Below are 16132 nucleotides of genomic sequence, written 5' to 3'. Positions count from 1 at the left end.
CTACATCAGGTATATAATCTCTGGTCACCCCCAAAACCAATTCCTTTGGCCGGCTCTCCTTCCAGTTCTCTGCTGCCAATGACTGGAACGAACTACAAAAATCTCTGAAACTGGAAACACCCTCCCTCACTAGCTTTAAGCACCAACTGTCAGAGCAGCTCACCGATTATTGCACCTGTACATAGCCCATCTATAATTTAGCCCAAACAACTACCTCTCCCCCTACTATTTATTTATTTATTTTGCTCCTTTGCACCCCCTTATTTCTATCTCTACTTCACACATTCTTCAACTGCAAATCTACCATTCCAGTGTTTTGCTTGCTATATTGTATTTACTTCGCCACCATGGCCTTTTTTTTGCCTTTACCTCCCTTATCTCACCTCATTTGCTCACATTGTATGTAGACTTATTTTTCTACTGTATTATTGACTGCATGTTTGTTTTACTCCATGTTTAACTCTGTGTTGTTGTACGTGTCGAACTGCTTTGCTTTATCTTGGCCAGGTCGCAATTATATATGAGAACTTGTTCTCAACTTACCTACCTGGTTAAATAAAGGTGAAATTTAAAAAAAAATCCACATTGGATCTGAAAACACCAGCAAGGGTAAGAACCCAAAAGTGTGCATGTAAATGAGTTTGGTCGATCTCCTTCCATCTCTCTCCAAAAACATACCTTCCCTCCAAATTAGTGCAGTCCAGAATAATGTTGTCTGGGATGAACAGTCCAAAAGAAGACTTTCTGTCTTGGACATGAGTAACCACCATCCGCGTCGGCCCTGGTTGCATCCTTATCACATTGGCAGCCATGCGGGGTGGCTCATACCTTGGGCAAGAAGACCATTCAAACTCACAATTTTTTGACATTCATATTTCTCCTCCTGCAGGCTGCTGATGAGCTGGCTGCTAACGGGCTGGTCCTGGGGCTGGCTGAGGGTCGATCTCATCCTCTTCTTCCAACACACTGTCAGACTAAGGGTCAGAATTGACAGAGTCGTGAAAATTCTTCATCTTCCAAAATGGAATACTCCATCCACACTAGCTTCTCTCTCTGCAAAAAGTATTTCTCTAAGCAGAGATTATTTTTGCGATAGTGATTGATTGTGGTAAGGAGCCACAACATGCAAAGCTATTTATTTGTTGTGTCCCTGCCCCAATTTGCACCTGTCTGGGGTAGAGTGTGGGAAAAGACATTATTTTGATACATTGAAAATCGTAGTATCGGAATAATGTATTGTATTAACATTGTGCAGGTTCCCGCAGGACACACTACAAAGGGTAAAGAGTGCGAGAAAAGCGGGAGACAGGGAGGCAGGCAGGGAGACAGTGTCAAAGGTGGGTGTAGCTGGTGCATGGAAGTCAGGTGCAGGAGAGCAGAGATGAGTGAACAAGAAGCACTTTACTGAGGTACTTGTAAGACCAGAACTCAACCGCATCACAAAAACAAATGCCCAAAACAATTGAGGCAGCACAAAGTACCACAACAAAGTACAAAGTACCGGCTGCCACAAATCACGGGTACAAATAAAACCTGGCGCTAACCAGCTGGAAGCGTGCCAACCTCGACAATAAACAATACCCCACACAGACATGGAGGGAACAGAGGGCTAAAGACAGATAGTAATTATGAGGAGACAAAAACAAAAAACAAAACAAATGGAAAATGAAAGGTGGAGCGGCGATGGCTAGAAGACTGGTGACGTCGACCGCCGAACGCCGCCCCAACAAGGAGAGGGACCGACTTGGGCGGAAGTCGTGACAGACAGACAGGTTCTTGCTGCTATGTTGAAACAGCAGGCCCAGGGAGGAGGAAGACAGAGTGAGGGCACACAGCAAACCTTTTTGTTTAATTTTTACTTGTTTTTACCTACACACATTTTTACACACTTGTATTACCCTCAGGTCCAGTGGCCCCTAACATCACATATGTAATATAAATGTGAAGGGGGGGGTGCACAGTGTGCAAATGTTTTATTTTACATGTTCTTCACAGAAAATGAGCCAAGGCCAATGAGTCTCAGGTTGAAAAAAAGAAATTAATTGTATCATTTTTCTTTTGGTAAACATTGAAAAGGGTTAAATCAGGGAGATTCCAAAGACTCTTCCCAGCAGCGTTGTGTCACTATACCACCGGTTTTCAATTTCAACCAACCTACTTTCTCTCACTAACTTTGCTCTCTGCTTTTCATAGACTTGGTCATCCACCATCACTCAACTTTCAAAGATTCTCTGGATAATATGAAGTGAGAAATTGATTGCACACAGTATAGGTTAGACAGAAATAGCTGTTTATGAAGGACATGTACAGTATAAGTGAACTGTGTTACAGTAAATGCATCTACCCTATGTTAGCCTCACCTTATGGTGAATGACACTGCAAAGATGTCTGGCGAACACCACCAGGGCTGCTGCTGGGATAACAGGATAGTATCTTCCTCCATGCCTCTTGTCTTTGTTGTGTGGAGTTCTGTGGGGAAAAAAACAAATACAAAACTTGACATACAGTGTTTTCAGAACCAAAACTTCAATTAAACCGTAGTCCTATATATACTGTATACACAGTGTCTTCAGAAAGTATTCACACCCCTTGACGTGTTCAAAATGTGTTCGTGTTACAGCCTGAATTTGAAAATGATAAGTGTCACTGGCCAACACACAATATCCCACAATATCAAAGTCGACTTTAGTTTTTAGAAATGTGCACAAATTAATAAAAAATGAAAAGCTAAAATGTCTTAAAATAACTATTCAACTCCTGCGTTATTGCAAGCCTAAATAAATCCAGGATTAATGTGCTTTAACAAGTCACATAATAAGTTGCATGGACTCACTCTGTGTACAATAGTAGAGTGTAACATGGTTTTTGAATGACGACCTCATCTCTATACCTCACACATACAATTATGTAAAAGGTCCCTCAGTTGAGCAGTGAATTTCAAACACAGATTCAAAAACAAAGACCAGGGAGGTTTTCCAATTCCTTGCAAAGAAGACCACCTATTAGTACATGGGTAAAAAATATCAAAAACAAACATTGAATATCTCTTTGAGCATGGTGAAGATATCAATACACCCAGGCACTGCAAAGATGCAGGTGTCCCTCCTAACTCAGTTGCCGGAGAGGAAGGAAACCGCTCAGGGATTTCAACATGAGGCCAATGGTGACGTAAAAACAGTTACAGAGTTTAATGGCTGTGATAGGATACAACTGGGGATGGATCAACAACATTGTAGTTAAATCAACAATACTAACCTAAATGACAGAGCAAAAACAAGGAAGGAAGCCAGTACAGAATAAAAATATTCCAAAACATGGATCCTGTTTGCAATAAGGAAAACTGCAAAGAAAATGTGGCAAAAATGTAACTTAATTTCCTGAATACAAAACGTTATGTTTGGGGCAAATCCAACACATCACTGAGTACCGCTATTCAGTTTTTCAAGCATGGTGGTGGCTGCATCATGTTATGGGTATGCTTGTCATTGACAAGGACTTGGGAATTTTTTCAGATACAAATACATGAAATAGAGCTAAGCAAAGGCTAAATACTGGTTCGGTCTGCTATCCAAAAGACTGGGAGACAAATTCACCTTTCAGCAAGACACCAACCTAAAACAAAAGGAGAAATATACACTGGAGTTACTTACCAAGACGACATTGAATGTTCCTGAGTGGCCTAGCTACAGTTTTGACTTAAATCGTTTTGAAAATCTATGTCAAGACTTGAAAAAGGCTTTCTAGCAATGATCAACAACTAACTTGACAGACCTTGAATAATAAGAATAATGTGCAAATATTGTACAATCCAGGTGTGCAAAGCTCTTAGAGACTTACCAAGAAAGACACAGCTGTAATGACTGCCGAATATGCTTCTACAAGGTATTGACTCAGGGGTGTGAAGAATTATGTAGATATTTGAGATATTTCTGTATTTCATTTTCAATAAATGTGCAAACATTCTAAAAACATATTTTCACTTTGTTATTATGAGGTATTGTGTGTAGATAGGTGAAGGAAAAACATATATTTAATCTATTTTGAATTTAGGCTGTAAAATGTGGAATAAATCAATTGGTATGAATACTTTAATTAACAAAACATTAGGAACACCTTCCTAATATTGAGATTGCGCCCACGTTTTCTCTCAGAAGAGCCTCAATTCGCCGAGGTATGGACTCTACAAGGTGTCGAAAGAGTTCCACAGGGATGCTGTCCTTTGGGGGGTGGACCATTCTTGATACAGACCGTGAAACTGTTGCGTGTGAAAACCTAGCAGCATGCTGGTACTTGACACACTCAAATATATCCTCCCCTACATCTACACTGATTGAATTGGATTAACAGTGACCTCAATGAGGTATTATAGCTTTCACCTGGATTCACCTGGTCAGTCTATGCCATGGAAAGAGCAGTTATTCCTCACGTTTTGTGCACTCAGCGTTCATACCTCACATAATAGAACACAGTCTACCATGCAAGATCATTCAAAGTGCAAACCATTCACAGTGGAATTCTCTATTTTCTCCACTAGAAGGTGCACTTTAACAACATACACTTTGGTTCGTCGCTACACAACAAGTCTACTAACCGGCCTATCTCAAGAGGGATGGGCATTATATGTGTAATGAGCTCAGAGCTGATGGCAATAATGGATGATATGATTTCTCACACATGCGTCTTCTCCAAGGCCTCCGTCTCCACAGGGTGTTGTGATGTTGAAGGTGATGATGTGATTACTGACAGGGTTGACAGCTGCACCACTGTAGATGGAGTTGTAATCTCCTCTCTCTACCTCCAGAGGGAGAGACAGGTTGGTAATGATATTAGATGTGCAATCATTTAATCCAAACTGTTGCAACTAGAACTAGAGTTTCTATTGGACAATGTCAGGTAGGTCCCTACCTGTTCCGTTTGCTTACATTTTAAGTAACAGAATCGTCTTAATGAATACACCCCAGAGAGCTGCTGGTCTGGTTGAGTCTATTCTTTCCTCTGTACCAGGACAAGATCCCATCTTGCACACATCTGAACAGCTCGAGCTTTAGAGCAATGAACCATTTGTTTGGATGGACAAGGCTCATGCTGCTATGTTTCGTAATTGATGGTATGTTTCTTTTGTTGTTACTGATTTGCGTCACTAACATAAAGTGTTCAATGTTTTAATTGGTAACTTTTGATCTATCATACGTTTGTACGCTTGTTGTGTTTCTTGACAAGGGCGCCAAGACTAGGGCTGTAGTGTGTGTAGCACAGACCGAATGGGAATATTTACATTAAGGGATAGATACAGACAGAGACTAGTTTCTAAAAAAAGAGCTCTTTCATTGGATGAAAGAGGTGTAGGCTATAAAAGTTTGTGATCTATACACCAACTACAGAGTATGCCAATACTTTATTGATTCATGAACTAATTTAGATGAGAGATGAAACAATCTTTTGGAAACAACAGGCAGACAACCTTTTATAATTATCTGAGACTGAGACTGTAGCTAGTCATTTGACATTAACTCACAGAGCTCACAGGCTCACTGTGTTTAGGCTCACATTGCCTGTCCAGGGGAGGCATAGCTTTTTCAAATCTTATGGGGCTTTCACAACAATTTGGTTTGGAGTGTTTTATCCGAACTCTGGCACATTTCCCCCGTTATTTCGTATGGTTGAACTGGTGTGAACATTATCCCACAGTCAGGAGTGCATTAACATAACAACAATCAAAACAATCAATTCATAATACATTGATTGCTCCGCTCATAAGGTTGTTAACATACTCTTATCTTACTCAAATCAATCAGTCAGTTAAAATAATATAATTTAGTTACAAATCATAATTAAACCCCAATTTATTATTCAACCCAAATTTAGAATGAAAATGCTTAGTGTTTCACATCAGTTAATTAAGCTATCACTTAAAGACAAAACCCCTCAACTTAATGCACACCGACTCTGGCAGAATGTACATTTAACATACAGTATAATTATCCACAATTCTAATTTTAACTTCCTAATCATGATCATAATTACAGATCAGTATCTCAACGCATTCTTAGTCTAAATTACTATACATTTAGCAGTGTAAACCTCCACGATCAACCTGATACCCCAAATGACAATTTTGGACATTCCGAAATCAATTACAACCATTCGATACATGAACATTATTAAAACATAATATCGTAATTTCAACCATAAGCCCTATTCTAAAATGTATGATTTCCCCCGTCATCAATCTACACACAATGCCCTATAATGACAAAGCAAAAAACCTTTTTTTTTAACATTTTTGCAAATGAATAAAGTCATCTTGTTTTCCATGTAAAATAGTCTTTGGGCCTCAAAAACATTATCCACATTAAGGATGTTCAAATAAAATGTTTAGAATTGGAGAAATTGGTGTTTTCTCTCTTGCAAGTCATATGGAGTGGGAGCTTTAGGTAAGTGTTGCATATCTCATTCGCTTAGAAAATGTGAAAACAATGTTTCACAAAAGCACTGTACAGTTACACTCTCAGGCCTACACACCCATGCAGAACAGTCCTCCTTATTTCTGTGTAAAATTTTAACTTCCAAAGACACCTATAGGCCAACATGGATCCTACAAACTGTAAAAAAAAATGTAAATCAAAATCAAATCAAATTGTATTTAGTCACATGCGCAGAATACAACCTTACAGTGAATTGCTTACTTATGAGCCCCTAAAAAACGATGTAGTTTAAAAAAATATGGATAAGAATAAGAAATAAAAGTAGCAAGTAATTAAAAACAGTAGTAAAAAACAATAGCAAGACTATATACAGAGGGGTACCGGTAAAGAGTCTATGTGCTGGGGCACCGGTTATATGTACATGTAGGTAGGGTTATTAAAGTGACTATGCATAGATGATAACAACAGAGTGTAGCGGCGGGGGGGGGGGGGGGTATGCAAATGGTCTGGGTAGCCGTTTGATTAGATGTTCAGCATTCTTATGGCTTGGGGGTAGAAGGTGTTTAGAAGGAGGAGCCTCTTTGACCGAGACTTGGCGCTCTGGGTACTGCTTGCCATGTGGTAGCAGAAAGAACAGTCTATGACTAGGGTGGCTGGAGTCTTTGATCATTTTTAGGGCCTTCCTCTGACACCGCCTGGTTTACAAGTCCTGAATGGCAGGAAGCTTGGCCCCAGTGATGTACTGGGCCGTTAGCATCCACCCTCTGTAGTGCCTTGCGGTTGGAGGCCGAGCAATTGACATACCAGGCAGTGATGCAACCAGTGGTGCAGCTGTAAAACCTTTTGAAGATCTGAGGACTCATGCTGAGTCTTTTCAGTCACCTGAGAAGGAATAGGTTTTGTCATGCCCTCTTCATGAATGTCTTGGTGTGCTTGGACCATGTTAGTTTGTTGGTGATGTGGACACTAAGGAACTTGTAGCTCTCAACCACTGCAGCCCCATTGATGAAAATGGGGGCATGCTCAGTCCTCTTTTTCCTGAAGTCCACAATCATCTCCTTTGTTTTGATCACGTTGAGGGAGAGGTTGTTGTCCTGGCACCACACGGCCAGGTCTCTGACCTCCTCCCTATAGACTGTCTGGTCGTTGTCGGTGATCAGACCTACCACTTTTGTGTCATCTGCAAACTTAATGATGGTGTTGGAGTCGTGCCTGGCCGTGATGTCATGAGTGAACAGGGAGTACAGAAGGGGACTGAGCATGCACCCTTGAGGGGCCCCTGTGTTGAGGATCAGCGTGCGGATGTGTTGTTACCTACCCTTATCACCTAGGGCCGGCCCATCAGGAAGTCCAGGATCCAGCTTCAGAGGGAGCTGTTTGCGAGTTGGTCAGCGCAGTACACGTCCTGGTAATCCGTCTGGCCCTGCGGGCCGGTGAATGTTGACCTGTTTCAAGGTCTTACTCACATCGGCTGCGGAGAGCATGATCACACAGTCTTCCAGAACAGCTGGTGCTCTCATGCATGTTTCAGTGTTATTTGCCTCGAAACGGGCATAGAAGTAGTTTAGCTCGTCTGGTAGGCTCGCGTCACTGGGCAGCTCTCGGCTGTGCTTCCCTTTGTAGTCTTTGAAAGTTTGCAAGCCCTGCCACATCCGACTAGCGTCAGAGCTAGTTTAGTGTAGTATGATTCGATCTTAGTCCTGTATTGACGCTTTGACGGTTTGATGGTTTTGTCGGTGGGCATAGCGGGATTTCTTATAAGTTTATAAATGACTTTATGCTCCTTGAAAGCTGCAGCTCTAGCCTTTAGCTCAGTATGGATGTTGCCTGTAATCCATGGCTTCTGGTTGGGGTACGTAGGGTCAATGTGGGGACAACGTCATCGATGCACTTATTGATGAAGCCAGTGACTGATGTGGTGTACTCCTCAATGCCATCGGAAGAATCCCGGAACATATTCCAGTCTCTGCTAGCATAACAGTCCTGTAGCTTAGCATCTGCTTCATCTGACCACTTTTTTATTGATCTAGACACTGGTGCTTCCTGCTTTACATTTTGCTTGTAAGCAGGAATCGGGAGGATAGAATTATGGTCAGATTTACCTAATGGAGGGCGAGGGAGAGATGTGTATGTGTCTCTGTGTGTGGAGTAGAGGTGGTCCAGAGTTTTTTCCCCTCTGGTTGCACATTTAACATGCTGATAGAAGTTTAGTAAAAACGATTTAAGTTTTCCTCCATTAAAGAACCACCTCTTGATTTGTTTTTGAATGGTCTAAGATCCCTCCCAATGTGTTCTCCAATCTCATAAAACATTTTATAAAAAGGCTCAGTGTCGTTATCCTTGCTGGAGTATTGAAAACAGGAAATACAATTATCGTGATCCCCATTTTTTTTTGATTTTTTGTATTACTTGTTAAACAAAATAATATATTTTTCAATTTTTGGAGTATACAATATAGTTCAGTATATAGTTTTTTTTTTGCTCATCTTTATCATGTGATCCAATAATTCCCGACCACACTGTACATACAATTTATACAGTTCACTATAGAAGGACAAATACATTATGTACATTGAGCTAATAACCTGGGTAACCTAACCTAACCACATGCGGTAAGCCTATGTCTCTTCAGAGGATGTGACAATGAAACCAGTGCTTCATTTGAGAACAGGATCCGGCACCTCTCAGTTTTGGACTGTTTCATTCCGAAACCTATTTTCCAGGATCCGGTACCTCTCGTGGCATGAACAGTGGCTGCCCGTCATTCAGGGCAGGTGAGGCACAGTTTTGAGCCTCACCTGTTTAGCTAGTGGAAATTTGTTGAATATCCCTCTATCATTTGCTTTTCAATGATACTTAAATTTTTTATTTTGGAGGAAAAGAAAACAATCAATTGGTGAAAGATTTTCCCTTGCTCAGAGAATGTATGTGAACTCAACTACAGACAAAATATTAAACTACCAGTCCTAAAACTTTGTTTCCTGACCTTCACCATCACATCAGACCTGTTATTTGCTAAGAAGACCTGTGATACTCAAGTCAATAGTGTTGTTCCAGGCTACTACATTGTAGACGTGCTGCACAAATCTACTAATGATTGAATGTCATTGTTATCTCCTGAAATCAGATTGCAATATCATATGGATGCGGTTAATGACATGTTAAACACTTATCCAGGTATTGTGAGATTTAGTGTGTGACTGTTAAGCAGACCTCCTGGAATACTGCTATTGTGTTGATATCGAGTCTCTCTCTGTCCACAGCTCTCTGTGCTTCCCAGCAAACAGTCAACTCTGAGACTCAGGAGGTGAAAGGCATCGTGGGAAAGTCTTTATCTTTTCCAGAGAGAGTGTTTAAAACTGGATATGTAAGGTATGGAGAAGACACTACTGCAACTGTGATCAATGGACAAAGCCATATAGATTCAGATGAGAGATTTAAAAATCGCCTTCACTGGGACAATGTGACAGGATTATTCAGTCTGTCAGACCTACAGATAGAAGATGCTGGGGTTTATTCTGTGGAGAATAAAGACGGAGAGAAGAGGATACCTAAATTTAACCTCATTCTTTACTGTAAGTGTGTGTGTGTGTGTGTGTGTGTGTGTGTGTGTGTGTGTGTGTGTGTGTGTGTGTGTGTGTGTGTGTGTGTGTGTGTGTGTGTGTGTGTGTGTGTGTGTGTGTGTGTGTGTGTGTGTGTGTATGTGTGCTATATTACAAAAAACATTCAATATAAGTTCCATTCCTCCAATGTATTTGCTATTTGTCTTCCAGATGTTGTTTCCAAACCTCAGGTGAGAGAGTGTGACAGCAGCTCCTGTAGTGTGGTGTGTTTTGTTGACAATGAAAAAGAGGTGACCTTGACCTTGTACAGGGGAGAGGATATACTAAACCAAACCAGCAGTCCTGATCTCACCACCGATCTATCTCTCCGTTTGGAGGTAGAGGGAAAGAACTACAATTCCACCTACAGCTGTGTGGCTTCCAACCCTGTCAGCAATGAGACAGTTCTTGTCCCAAAATGTTGCAGTGAAGATGGTCATCCCAAGGAGACAGGTAAGAGTATCAATTCTGAATTAAAGCCATCCAGAAAATAGCAACTACCAAAATAATTAAGTGGAACTATTAGTTCAGCCCATTTAAAACACACTTTACACAAATAGTTTCCTTGTTTTTATTTATTTCAGACAAGAATGAGAGGACACGGGGTACGCTTATTATTGCTGTATTCTGCGTTGTGGTTGCCTCGGGACTGGTTGGACTTGCAATCAATCGAAAGAAGAGGGGAAATGAACACTCACAAGGCAGGTATTCATCTTTTAGAGGTCTGAGGTCAGTCAAAACATGTCATCATCTGCCTTTTTTTATTATCAAGAATAGTATTTTGGAAAAAGTAGGAACTGTTTACTTGAACACGGGATGCAGGTCAAATAAAGTGGCACACTTCCTCTGCTCGGTCAGACAGTATTATTATCATCTCAGACCTTCCTGATACACCTCTCTAAATGTTGAAAAAGCAGAAGGCACACACACAAACACACTCTGACAATCATTACTTTAAAGATTGGCTTCTATGGTGCCAAAAAGACCGCCAGCAGAGAGACAGGTACCCATCGTAGCAGTAGTCGTGAGGGTTTACAGAACCTGTTCAGGAGATGAGCGTCTGTACGTCTCTGTCAGTTAGTCACACCCCCCCGCCTTATATCTAATTGATTTTATTTGTCTTCATAGATTCATCCGAAGGAGTGCAAGTTGACAATGAGTATGCAACGATTACTTACATAAAACAAACAGATAACCAGGTTAGTAATAATGCTACAGGCTGATAGACAATAAACCAGTTTTTGCAGCCCTCAGGGCTACAACTGTAAGCTTTAACACAATGCAAACATCTTCTATCTGTAGGCCTGAAAGACTGAATGATCCTGTCATATTGTCCAAGGCGATTTTTTAAGGCTTGCGTTGCACAGACCACCTGAGTTTGATACCAGGCCTGATGTCATTGCAAGCAGTTTTGCCCATATGATATGGTTGGGTTGCACAATGAGAAGCAACACAGCACATATGGTATATAGTAATGCCTTCGATCTTCATATAGTCTTTTAGAGCATGTGCAAAGTCTTTTAAAGTTAGGCTTTGTGGTTCCTCCCAATTGTTTTAGGAAATATCCTAGATGTGTTGTGATGACAGTTGAGTTCCCTACTGCAGAACAATGAAAGTAGACAAGAGAGCATCAGACGTGTCTTGTTTCTTTCTTCTGGCACAAAGTATCTAATGATGAAACATATTATTCTTTTTTTTGTTGGTGCTTTCCTACCCACTTTCTCTGCCCCTCTTTCCCTGTCCCTTTTTCCCTGTCCCTCTCATTCCTTCCTTCCCTCCCTACCTCCCTCTCCCTGTCTAGGAGGAGCGAAGAGATATACCAGAACTGGAGTCGCGTAGAGACAACTCTGCAATGGTATCCGTTTATGATTCACTCCAGTTACATCGCATGGCTGCCAGCGGGGATGTTGACACTGCATGACGGAACAAAACTGGAAGTCACTGAGAAGCCAACATGATAACTCATGAAGAGGACATTTAAACAAAATGAAAGTAAAAAAAACTTTTAGAGGCACAGTTGTTATGGGAGAAAATTCCCCTGCAACTGTTGGGCTGATATAAGTTCAGTGTTTCTTTGTAGGTCATTCTCACAGACCTGTCAAATAGAGACCTCGATGGCATCCACTGATACGGACCAATTCAATAACTATTGAGTTAGTAGTAGGATCAGGATAATCCTTATTTTCAGATGCCTTTTGTCCCAAATCCCAATGTATAGGTTAAAACAAATGGAACATATATTTTAATACTGGGCGCAACTTTGGTTTTGGAATAGGGGGGGACATAACTTTTTATCCTATCGGATAAAAACTCCAAACAGCCTACCCGCCCACTCGGAGGCGCTAAAGCCCTAAAGCACACCATTGCCTCGTTTTGTATCACATTCCAATGATAAAACTGGGGGGGACAAAAATGCTATTTCAGAATGTGGGTGGGGAATGTGGCACCCTTGGTGTTTAATATGCTACTGCTGAACCAAAGCTTCTTTTCAGTAATGACTGTTCTGTTGTTTAAATGTAGGTCCCTCCCCTGTATATTTTATAGCTGCTCGTTGTTTAGCTTGCAGCTTTGTATAGTACATAAAAGAGCAGGCGTTTGAGATAAAGCCACCTACTCCTTGGCAGCTATGACTGTTAGACTACTTTAGGTCCATAGATTTAATAATAAAAGGTCCATAGATGTACTTTTTTTATGTAGATCTTGATTTGCCATTTGATCTTGAGTGTTTTTTTACTCTTCTTATCGCTCTTCGCAAAATGTTGTTCTGGCCTAACTTGTCTCTCTTAATTAGCTTGTTTCATTTATTATGATGGATAATTTATTTTTGCTGAAATATGTTGATCTGTCATTCTTATTGAGAGCAAGTCTAAGAAGCGGTACGTATGTTCTATGTGCACTATTTCTATGTTTGCCGTGCTTGAGTTTTGCTTTTGTGTATTTTACTTTTGGTTTTGTACAACAGCTTCAAACAGAGGAAAACACAATATGAAATGGAACGAGTGATTTCTGCATAGAGCATCTATAACATGAGAAGGTTTTGCGGAAAGAAAGTATTTCTGTCAACCCAATAGATGGTTATCACGTCAACTGGCTTCACACGGAGTGATAGACAAACGCGAGCATCACACAGACAGACAGTGGCAATATTGCTGGAAATTAATTGGCAGATATTGTGTTTAGTTATTTTAACAACCAATTAATCCAATAGCAAAAAAAAATATGATACATGTTTGAAAATTGCCCTTTGAATGTAGTATGTTACAGTACTGTAAAATCCAGTACATTACTCAGCTTTCACATTAGGCAATACACTTGCACTACCCATAACAATTTACTGAACATCCAATTTCCACAATTCACGCCAAAGAGTTCAATCTTGGTTTCATCACACCAGATAATCTTGTTTCTTGTGGTCTGAGAGTCCTTTAGGCTGTCATGTGCCTTTTACTGAGGAGTGGCTTCCGTCTCGCCACTCTACCATAAAGGCCTGATTGGTGGAGTGCTGCAGAGGTGGTTGTCCTTCTGGAAGGTTCTTCCATCTCCACAGAGGAACTCTGGAGCTCTGTCAGAGTGATCAAGGCCCTTCTCCCCCGATTGCTCAGTTTGGCCGAGAGGCCAGCTCTAGGAAGAGTCTTGGTGGTTCTAAACTTCTTCCATTTAAGAATGATGGAGGCCGCTGTGTTCTTGGGAACCTTCAATGCTGCAGACATTTTTTTGGTACCTTCCCCCAGATCTGTGGCTCAACACAATCCTGACTCTGAGCTCTACGGACAATTCCAACAACTCCTATCAAGTTGTCCAAACATCTCATGGATGATCAATGGAAACAGGATGCACATGAGCTCAATTTCGAGTCTCATAGCAAAGGGTCTGATTACTGATGTAAGTCATGTATTTCTGTTTTTCGTTGTCATTATGCGGTATTATGTGTAGGCTGTAACGTAACAAAATGTGGAAGAAGGGAATGGGTCTCAATACTTACCATCTTACTGCCCCTCCTGTTTCCAATCTGTCTTAATAAAGCATAGAAAAAATAAAGGTGGAATTCTACAAAAAATATTCTCAATAGGCCCTTAAAATCAATAAATATTATGCTTTAACCATTTGCATTTCTAAATCATTGATTGTGTTATTGTGTTTTGATGCTGCCTTTTACATGCACTGAACCCCCCCCCCAAAAAATGTTTTTACAACACTCTTTTAACAATTCCAATATGTAGGTTTAACACATAATTTCTGTGTATTAAAATACTTACATCGAGTTTACATACAAACACCATATCTCAGTTTACTGCCTGCCCAACTGTACAGCACCCACTTTCACAGGAAGGTTGAGGCGATTATATCAAGTACCTCAGTCACCCGAGCCAAAGCATGTTCACCTTGCTACCATCTAGAAGATTGAGACAGTATTGGTGCATCAAAGCTGTGAACGAGAGACTGAAAAACAGCTTCTACAGTTGATGGTGGAAGTTTACATACACTTAGGTTGGAGTCATTAAAACTTGTTTTTAACCACTCCACAAATTTCTTGTTAACAAACTATAGTTTTGGCAAGTCGGTTAGGACATCTACTTTGTGCATGACACATGTCATTTTTCCAACAATTGTTTACAGACAGATTACTTCACTTATCATTCACTATATCACAGTGAAGTTTACATACACTAAGTTGACTGTGCCTTTAAACAGCTTGAAAAATTCCATAAAATGACAGCCATGGCATTAGAAGCTTCTGATAGGCTAACTGACATCATTTGAGTCAATTGGAGGTGTACCTGTGGATGTATTTCAAGGCCTACCTTCAAACTCAGTGCCTCTTTTCTTGACATCATGGGAAAATAAAAAGAAATCAGCCAAGACCTCAGAAAAACAATTGTAGACCTCCACAAGTCTGGTTCATCCTTTTGAGCAATTTCCAAACGCCTGAAGGTACCTCATTCATCTGTACAAACAATAGTACGCAAGTATAAACACCATGGGACCACGCAGCCGTCATACCGCTCAGGGAGGAGACACGTTCTGTCTCCTAGAGAACGTACTGTGGATCGAAAAGTGCAAATCAATCCCAGAACAACAGCAAAGGACCTTGTGAAGATGCTGGAGGAAACAGGTACAAAAGTATCTATATCCACAGTAAAACGAGTCGTATATCGACATAACCTGAAAGGCCGCTCATCAAGGAAGAAGCCACTGCTCCCAAACTGCCATAAAAAAAAGCCAGACTGCCGTTTGCAACTGCACATGGGGGCAAAGATCATTATTTTGGGAGAACTGTCCTCTGGTCTGATGAAATAAAAATAGAACTGTTTGATCACAATGACCACCGTGCTGTTTTGAGACGTTCTGCTTGTACAGTGTAGTTTCACTAAGCATTCAAAAATTAAGAAAAACCCTTGAACGAGTAGGTGTTCTAAAACTTTTGACCGGTAGTGTATGTTCCTGTAATACATCCAGTGCCGGTCTACACCTTTGAGTGCACAGACAGAAAGAGCTGTGTTCTTCACCTCAACTCAAGGCATGTGTTTGTGCTTTCCTCTGTGTGTTTGTCTGTGCGTCAGTCGATGAGGGAAAATCAGACTGAGAAGACATGGCAGCACGTGGAGCTGACGTTTGTGGAGCATCGGACGTGTGATTGCAGATAATTAAGCATAACATTGTCTGACATGTAATGCAATCAAAGTCATTCAAAATATGAACAGCACTTTCACCCAGGCACATTCTCTTTAAAACTGGGTTGTATTCACTGGGAACGAGATGGAAGCAACAGGCCGATTCGACCATATCGAATAAGAAAAGCTTGCTTTCATTTTCCGTTGCCAAACCTTTTGAAATGGTGTGCGCTAATGATTGTGAATTAACCTGATGAGACTCATAACGCCTGTCGTCTTGTTTTTAGACTCAGGAAGATGCATTTGAACGAGAGGTGAGGAAATAAATTATTACTTCTATGGATACAGATCTGTAATTGTGTAGCACTTTATTTGACAGTACAGTAACGGTAAAACTGTAAAAATGTTTGTTCCTGTGGATTTCTTCATTCAAGCACCACTCCTTTCCCTGCTCTGTCTCCGCAGTCCCAGAGTCAGCATCCATCCCAGTAGG

The 16132-nt window shown here is 40.8% G+C and overlaps 1 protein-coding gene across 1 annotated transcript; it reads left to right on the top strand.

The window, feature by feature from the left end:
• The first annotated feature begins 4985 nt into the window (after positions 1–4985).
• LOC139419675 (uncharacterized) lies at positions 4986–14127 on the top strand. The gene is made up of 6 exons (XM_071169662.1): positions 4986–5107; positions 9689–10000; positions 10199–10480; positions 10612–10728; positions 11156–11226; positions 11829–14127. Exons 1-6 carry the CDS (start codon positions 5053–5055, stop codon positions 11946–11948), a joined length of 957 nt encoding a protein of 318 aa, XP_071025763.1. The 5' UTR covers positions 4986–5052; the 3' UTR covers positions 11949–14127.
• Positions 14128–16132: the final 2005 nt, after the last annotated feature.

Source organism: Oncorhynchus clarkii, chromosome 10 (assembly GCF_045791955.1).
Source record: "Oncorhynchus clarkii lewisi isolate Uvic-CL-2024 chromosome 10, UVic_Ocla_1.0, whole genome shotgun sequence".
In the NCBI taxonomy this organism is placed as follows: domain Eukaryota; kingdom Metazoa; phylum Chordata; class Actinopteri; order Salmoniformes; family Salmonidae; genus Oncorhynchus; species Oncorhynchus clarkii.
This window is presented reverse-complemented; position numbering and strand designations above follow the sequence as displayed.